The 8,244-nt window shown below is 49.9% G+C and overlaps 1 protein-coding gene across 1 annotated transcript; it reads right to left on the bottom strand.

Moving 5' to 3' along the window:
* Nucleotides 1-2,136: 2,136 nt before the first annotated feature.
* On the bottom strand, nt 2,137-4,539 carry Dynll1 (dynein light chain LC8-type 1). The gene is made up of 3 exons (XM_032887306.1): nt 4,404-4,539; nt 4,102-4,239; nt 2,137-2,548 (listed from the first exon to the last, which is right to left on the bottom strand). Exons 2-3 carry the CDS (start codon nt 4,231-4,233, stop codon nt 2,411-2,413), a joined length of 270 nt encoding a protein of 89 aa, XP_032743197.1. The 5' UTR covers nt 4,234-4,239; nt 4,404-4,539; the 3' UTR covers nt 2,137-2,410.
* Between the last annotated feature and the right edge of the window lie 3,705 nt (nt 4,540-8,244).

Here is an 8,244-nt window from a genome sequence, read left to right as displayed (position 1 = left end):
CCATGCTCTGTCCCCAGCACTTACTTGGTGGTTTACAACTCTAACTCATACTGGGGAATCCAACGCCCCCTTTAGACTTGGTGGGTGGGCACTGTGCATACACACACGCAGGGATATACATAAAAAGTTAAATAAAAATCTAAAAACGTATGAGCCCTGGGATGGCACAAAACCGCGACCTCAGCACCTGGGAGGGCTGCAACAAGCTGAGCCAAGCCTGCAGAGCAAGTTCCAGGCCAGCTAGGGCTGTGTGCTGAGCTCATACTCCTCCCGAGAAGCTGAGAAGGAAAAAGAACACGGAACACATAGCCCATCTCCTCCAGAATGGCCAAGAATGGCCTCGGCAGAGTGGCCTCACTGCCCGCCTCTGTGGTGTTGGAGAAGTCTGTGTATTCTAAACCGACAGTAAGAAACTGCAGAAGCCAGTCAGGTGGGCCAGTGCACACGTCTCATCCCAGCACTCAGAAAGCCGAGGCTAGTAGTCAGTACAAATGTTTGAAACAAACAGGGTTAATTTGAAAGGGCCTCAGGTTGCTGTTTGGTTCAGCACACTAAGGGGTCTATAGAGACCTCACCTAGAGCTAACTGCTGAAGTCCAAGACTGCAGTAAAGAGAGAAAATGCCAAACCTTAGACAGCGCTGTATGTGTCTTTCAGCCAGCTGGAGCCTCCTGGCTTTTAAATTAACAGGAAGGAGCAGGCACTGGGAGAAATTCCATACACCATCAAACCAATTTTATATCTATAGCAACGTTTCTCACGTCTGAACCCGAGAATAAGTCACCAGCTCTTGACAGTAAACATGGGCCCTATCAAATTAGATTAGACTCCTCAGTGTCCCGCCATGTGGCCTTGCACCAAATCAATTAGTTTGAGGGCCAAAATCCTGTTGGGTTTCAAATAAATTGTCAGGTCATAAGGAGGAAGAGGGACTCAATTCATGGGAACATTTTTACCTGTTCAAATAGATAAACTGAATTGCCCTATCTGTGGTCACCTGGATCCAAGAACCCCATCTCTGCAGATAGGAGACAAATGTCGACTGTCACAAAAGGGTCAAACAATCAGGAGGGGTGCCCATCTGCACCCCCAGCACTTGGAAGGTGAACCAAGGAACAGTAGTTTAAGGTTATCTTTAACCTTACAGTTTGAGGCCACCACCAGACTTCCTAAGACACTGTCACACACAGAAAACAGGCTTGCAAGATGGCTTAATGAATAGACTTGCTGCAAAGTGAGTCCAGAATCTACACAGTAGAGAACCTCTGACTGCCACACACAGGCACACAAACAGCAAAGTTCCACACTCCTGGTCCTCACAAAACACAATGTCTAACCGAGTTCAAGTGGATAGAGAAACTCGCAAAGCTAACCTGACGTTCTCTGTAACAAGCATCTTCTGCCACTCTGTGTAGCAGCCTTTTGGCTTCTTAAACATCACAATGACAGCAAGGGCTACCCAGAGAAACTCTCAACTCTCTAGATCTCAAGATCTAGAGTAAAAACACATTACCTGTGAAAATAGGAACCGGCAACCCTACAGGGACTCTTGCCAATCCCAAAGTAAGAGTGGGTTGGCTGGGGTTGGGGATTTAGCTCAGTGGTAGAGCGCTTGCCTAGCGCAAGGCCCTGGGTTCGGTCCCCAGCTCCGAAAAAAATAAAAGAAAAAAAAAAAAAAAAAGTGGGTTGGCTGCTTCAGCCCCTACCTGCGGAAGTCTCCTATGCAGGCTTTCCTCCTTAAGCTAAGGTAGCTCTAAATTGACAACAGGGAAACTTGGTGACTACAGGTTCCACAGCTTTACTTAGTGAACATGACTCACAGCTTCACCTAACTGACTTCTGAGCGCAGCCAGTGAAAGCAACAGCCTAGCAGGCTAACTCTTAAGGTACTCTAATCCAGGCTGGCCTAGAACCAACACTACTCCTTCCTTAGCCTCCCAAGCGCTAGGCTGACAGGGATGGGGCCTCAGACCTGTGGCTAATAACCCAAATAATCTGGAAAAACTGGTGTGGCCTGCCAAACATTCCATCCAGAGAACTAAACTGTCTAATCCTACAAAACATGAAGTCCTCAGACTTACCAACTGGTCAAACTACGTCAACCCTATCTTCCTTGAAACAAACTAGCAGAGACATATACATCTCCAACAGATTTATTTTAAAGGAATGACCTAAGGGAGAAAAAAATGGGGGTACAGAAGTATGGACTAGAAAATAAATACAAATGTAAGCTGTTTTACTAATTTTATAACCACAAACGTGTACAGAGAATGGTGCCCTGTACAAAACACAACAGATTCAAACGAGGTGTTCCCTTAGCAAGGCTGAAGATTCAGTCTCTGGTATTTGGAATTTAGGATGCAGTCCTTGTTTTTGGATGGATCACTGGGTGTTTGGCACAGTCCATGCTATTAACCAGATTTGAACAGGAGAATGGCCACCTGACCCAGGTAGAAGTAGATGAAGTGTTTGGTCTCGTGTGTCACGTAGCTACCGAAGTTCCGGCCCACGATGCAGTGCCAGGTGGGGTTGTACTTCTTGTCAAACTCCTGGGAGGAAGAAAACGGGATTTTAGTGGTACACCTCGAGGACTCAGTTTCTAGGACAGCCAGAGCCTGTGGGACCAGAAAGGGAGATCCTGGCACCTGTAACTGTCTCCACACCAGAAGAGGCAAGCGCTCTCCCTACCGCAACCCCAGCAGTTTCTTAAATAATGTTCCCCTGGCTTTAAATCACCTACCTAGAGCAATAATACAACATGCTTGTAGCCCGAGATGGAGTGGGAGTGGGAGCTGAGGAGATCAAAGGTCATTTTCAAGGACAGTTCTGTTTCAGTGACTGCACTTCTTGACTATTTTGGGTGTTTTTCTTATTTGGGTTTTTTTTTTTGGGGGGGGAGGGGTGTTCTATGTAGTCCTTACTACCTTGGATCTCGATATATAGACTGGTTTGGTCTCAAAAAAATCAAAGAGATCTGCCTGCCTCTGCCTTCCTAGTACTAGGAGGGTTAAAGGACCTCATCATTTGCAGCTAACCTGAACTTCAGCAATTTGATGGCGGCAGATGACGTCAGCACTTATCAGGCTGTTCCTAATAACTATCCTACCATTGTATTTGCCATGCACCCCAAATCCAGGAAGACAGTTGCGTCCCACCCCCGCCCCAAGGACCAAGTCTCAATTACCATCTAAATCAAGCTGGGCTGAAAAATAAAGCTAGCAACAGAATCTAACAGTTAAGTATCCTTTAAAATCGCTCTCCTCCACGTCTTAAAGATAAGTAAGTTAGAGACTATCTGCTCCCTGGTTTTACCACCCCAGTGGGCATTAGAACTAGATAAATGTGTTAATTTTTTCACTAGTTGGATGGAACCAGGGCCAGAGATGATGTAAAATCCTTCAGGGCTCCTGGTATCTCATCCGGCAATCGGTATTAAAACCTCATTTGTTAAGCAGAATGTTTCTTTACAATCCAGATGCACATTCTGCTGCGTTTGTCAAAAAAAAAGGTATTCATTTCTGTTCCACGTGAGTCTTTCATCCTCCCGTCCTCCGCTGGAACCCCTCCCACGGCTCCGGCTCCCAGTTTCCTTCCAGCAAACACAGCTTGAGAAGTTGGCAGTCTTGCCAGCTCTCTACAAACTGCCATTTACCAAGCCTCCTCCACCCAAGCCCCCAACCACCACTGCCACCCACTTTCTCTGAACTGTCGACTAACTCCCGGCTGGAAGGCTGGCAGAGATCTCCTCCTAGCCCGGCTGGAAACACCCACGCAGGCGCCCCCCACCCCCACCCCCCTCCGGAACACCCAGATGGATCCTCGGCGCAGGAATCCTACAGTAGGGGGAACTGCTCGCTGCTCCCTGATCTTGGAAACCGTTGCTAGGTGGCGCTTTCCCCCAAGGAGCTGGGGGGGTTTAAAAAAAAAAAAAAAACTTCTGGCGTTGAGGGTCTGGTCTTCCCCAGAGGAACGCAAAAGCCATTTGCGTCCTTTCTAGAACTATCCATACCGAGCCGCCCTGAGGGCCGCCGGGAAACTCTGCCAGGCGCGCCCAGGGAACGCAGAATCAGGGAGAAGGAACTATGCCGTGCCGGGTCCTCACCTTCTTGATATGGGCCGCGATATCCTTCTCTATGTTGTACTTCTCCAACGCCTGAGTAGCGCACTCCACCGAGTCCTGTTGCATCTCTTCCGACATGTCTGCATTTTTGATCACCGCCTTCCGGTCGCACATGGTTACCTGAGGGACGAGGCGCGGGAGAGGGAAGGGTCGGGGTGCGGGCCGCGCTCGCTGCCCTCCCGGCCCGCCCCTGAGGACGACGCCCCCCACCCGCTTTTGAGGCACAGCTCCCGAGGCCCGCACCACAGGCCCGGGGGACGGGCAGGACTCGAGCCCGGTCTCACCGTGGAGCAGGGGCCAGCCGGCTGCTGCGAGCTCCTAGGGAAGGTGCTGGCGCCGCTCAAGCAGCAGTGGACAGCCGGTCGCTACCGAAGCCGTGGCGCATCTAAGCAGCCCCACGCCAGCCGCCGCCGCCTAATCCCTAGGCCCCGCCCTGTGCCCGCGGCCCCGCCCCCGGCACTCGTCGCTATTGGCTGATCACAGCCCCAGGCCTCTCCCTATTGGTCCGTTGATTCAATGGTTCCCTCAGGATCTTTCTCCCGCATTTTGTTGCAGACCACAATGCACCGCGCACGGCGTCGGTTGCCCAGGCGATGCGCGGCACGCGTGCAGGCCCACACACCCTGGAGGCGGAGCCCGAGTCGAGTGGCTGGCTCCCGGACCACCCAGCAGTCTAGAAGGCTGTGAGGGCGGGCGTCTTCCGCTAGGGCCCACTGAGGTTAGCCCTGGGTGTGTTCTGGAATCGCAGGTTCTAGAAGACCAGGAGCCGCCGCCCCAGGTGCCGCCCACTTCCACCCCCAACCCGGGGTCCGCACGATTTAAGGCCTTTGACAGGTGGCCTCGAGCCTAGAGAGGTTCACCAAAGCGAGGGCGAGCCACCGATTCAGTCGCACTCAGAATTGTAGGGCTTGCTTTAAATCTCTGCTGTCTCATTCCCGAAGTTTGTCAGTGCGTGCGTGCGTGTGTGTCTGAGGAGGCCCTGGGCTTGAGAGGCAAGTTCTACGTTCTACCACTGAACCCTGTTTTCTTTCTTTTTCGTTTTTCTGCGGTGTCCTCCCCACCCTACCCTAGCACGGTCTTCCTAGGTAGCCCAGGTTGATCTGAGGTTCGCAGTTCTTTCTCGGCCTCCCCCCCCCCCCCACACACACACCCCGTGCGCCCTCACACCAGGTTAGTTTCCTAATTTTATGACGTGACACTATATGTTTATCTCATACTGTAGCCCCTATGTAGCTGGTACTGATCTAGAATACCATATAAGTACCGATAGCCTAAGGATTGAAGGAGAGATTCAGGAAGGAATCATCTCCAGGAGGGAGAGCCTGGAATGTGGGTGAATGTCCAGTGTGTACAGGTGAGGCTTCTTGCTTGGATACACTCTCCCATTTTGGCAAAGGTTCCAGGGAAAGGATTTATTCATAGAGAGGAAGAAGTATCTTGATGGACAAGAAAGTGATCCTCGGGGTTGGGGATTTAGCTCAGTGGTAGAGCGCTTGCCTAGCAAGCACAAGGCCCTGGGTTCGGTCCCCAGCTCTGAAAAAAAGAAAAAAAAAAAAAAAAAAAAAAGAAAGTGATCCTCAGGGGTTGGGGATTTAGCTCAGTGGTAGAGCGCTTGCCTAGGAAGGGCAAGGCCCTGGGTTCGGTCCCCAGCACCGAAAAAAAGAACCAAAAAAAAAAAAAGAAAGTGATCCTCAGAGGTGTCTCCTGTGACACAGGTACATTTATGACTAATCGTACCTACATAATAAATAAATAAAATAAGGCTGACGGTAAAGCTCTTACCTCACATGCACCATATCCTGTGTTTGAGGATACCCAGTACTTCAAAACGAAAAGGTGGTCAAAAGCTTCGGGAGTAGAGTCATCTAGCACTGTGTAAAGCTGTTTTGTCTTTTATTTGTAACAGGGAACCAAGTGTAAAAGGAAACCACTTGATAGGTGTGTGGGAGCATTTAAATGGATGAACACTTGTGGATTCTCAGCACAGTGTGACTTAACAGTGCTGAATGAATCTTGATGATTAGTGCTGACCCATCAAACCTTAAAATCTGTAGTATATTTTTGAAACCCCTTAAATAATTTCCAGGTTGTATAACTCCCAAGTTTTCGGCTCACATCTCTGCATTTTTCTCATCACCCACATTCTAACCTAGAACCGTCGTTTTGTTGAGAAGGGTCTATTACGTAGCTGGAGCCTCAAATCACGGAGAGCAGCCTGTCTCTGCCTCCAGAGTGCAGGGATGGAAGGCGTTCACCACCACAACTGGCTGACTCGGGGAAACCCTTTTATACTAAACTGCCCAGAGGCATCCCACTCCAAAGAGAAAACAGTTGAGAGTAATGAGGACTTCCTCACTTAAAATATGTTAGTCAGTCAAAGGCGCTTTTTGGCTTCCCCTCTGATCTTAACTAAAAGGCCAGGCCACGGAGCCATTCCAGCTCCATTTTCAACGGCAGGATTGTGGAGACTGGTCGATGTTTTACCAGCTTTGGCCTCCCACTCAGGCAATGTAGACATGAGCTCCTCTGCTGATAGATCCAGGCTCGATTGGTCATGTTTACATTAAAGGCTAAAGTACACAGAGTAGGAGTGTAGCTCAGTGGTAGCGCTGCTCAGTCAGTAGAGCATCTGCTCGGTATGAGCGAGGCCAGAGCCCGTCTGTTTGATCCCCAGCAGGCTAAGGGAGGGAGTCAGAGCACTTGGGAGATGGGAACCGAAGGATCAGAAATTCAAGACCAGCTTTGGATAGATGGCTACAAGGCTAGCCTGGGCTACATGAGATCCTGTGTAAACTCCCTCCTCCCCAATAAAGTAAATAAAAAGAGACAGCAGCAGTGTGTGGGTGCTGGTCTCTGCTCGCCGGGGCACCCCTCACAACAGCTGCGTTTGAGACTCTCCTCGTTTTCTTCCTTTTTAAAAATGTTTGGGGCTTGGGATTTAGCTCAGTGGTAGAGCGCTTACCTAGGAAGCGCAAGGCCCTGGGTTCAGTCCCCAGCTCCGAAAAAAAGAACCAAAAAAAAAAAAAAAATGTTTATGGGCGTTTTGGTTGTATGTCTGTGTGCCACACCCACATCCGTGCCTGGTGCTCAGAGAGGCCAGGAGAGGGCATTGGATCCCCTGGGTCTAGGATTTCAAAGAGTTGTAAACTACCATGTGGGTGATGGGAATTGAACCTGGGTCCTCAGAAGAACACAATGGCTGAGCTATCTTTCCAGTCCCAAGGGGACCCTCTCTATTAACTCAGAGCTGCACAGCTGAGGATTACCCTGAATTCCTGATCTTCCTGCTCCCACACATCAAGTACTGGAATTTTAGGCACGGGCTCATGAGCCTTGTCTCACTTGTGAGGTCAGGACAACCGTGTGGGGCTGGTTCTCTCCTTCAGTCTGTATGGACTTCCTGGAGATCACCTTCTGGTTCTCCAGCTTGCACTGCAAGCACCTTTACCCTGGAACCATCTTCCTCGCCCCGTTTAAATCTCATCTTCTAAGAAGGGGCGGGGGTGTCGTAAGACCCGGAAGTCTTATACTTTCAGTCAGATTTCCTGAGTCCATTCTTTTTCCTGGCATGGGGGAACCTAGGGCCTTTCTCTTCCTAGCCAATGGCTCTACCACTGTGCTACATCCCTAGCCCTAGACAGTGAATTGGGTGCTGAAGCTGGAATAGGGAACAGGAGAGGCAGGACACACACGCGGACACTCACCAGGAAGGACAATCCCTCTGGGAAAAGCACAAGGCGAACTTCACAGAGGAAATCTACATGGTGGTGAGAGGCAAACGGGAACTTGGGGGAAGGAGCCACTTCAGCTGATACCTAATTAGATAGGGCTAATTAGATAATTAAATGGCTCAGTTGGTAGAATCTTTGCCTAGTGTTCACAAGGCCCTGGCTCAATTCCTGTACCCCTTAAAACTGGGTTTGGTGGCCAGTTTTAACTAATGTAGGGAAGATCATCTTGAATTTCTGATCTTCTTGCCTCTGCCTCCCAAGTGCTGGAATTACAAGCACACCACTATGTTCACTTTATCCAATGCTCACACACACACACACACACACACACACACACAAATGTACTTGGGCGGGGACGTCCTTTGTTAGGTAGACTGCTGGCCTCACACTTCCT

The sequence above is a fragment of the Rattus rattus genome, chromosome 16 (genome assembly GCF_011064425.1).
Source record: "Rattus rattus isolate New Zealand chromosome 16, Rrattus_CSIRO_v1, whole genome shotgun sequence".
Classification (NCBI taxonomy): domain Eukaryota; kingdom Metazoa; phylum Chordata; class Mammalia; order Rodentia; family Muridae; genus Rattus; species Rattus rattus.
Note: the sequence above shows the minus strand (reverse complement) of the source record. Positions and strands in the feature narration are given on the sequence as shown.

Coding starts and splice junctions, on each gene's coding strand:
- Dynll1 (XM_032887306.1), bottom strand. CDS start 4,233: ATGTGCGACCGGAAGGCGGTGATCAAAAATGCAGACATGTCGGAAGAG. Junction 2,549..4,101: donor TCGCGGCCCATATCAAGAAG/GTGAGGACCCGG, acceptor TCTTCCTCCCAG/GAGTTTGACAAGAAGTACAA.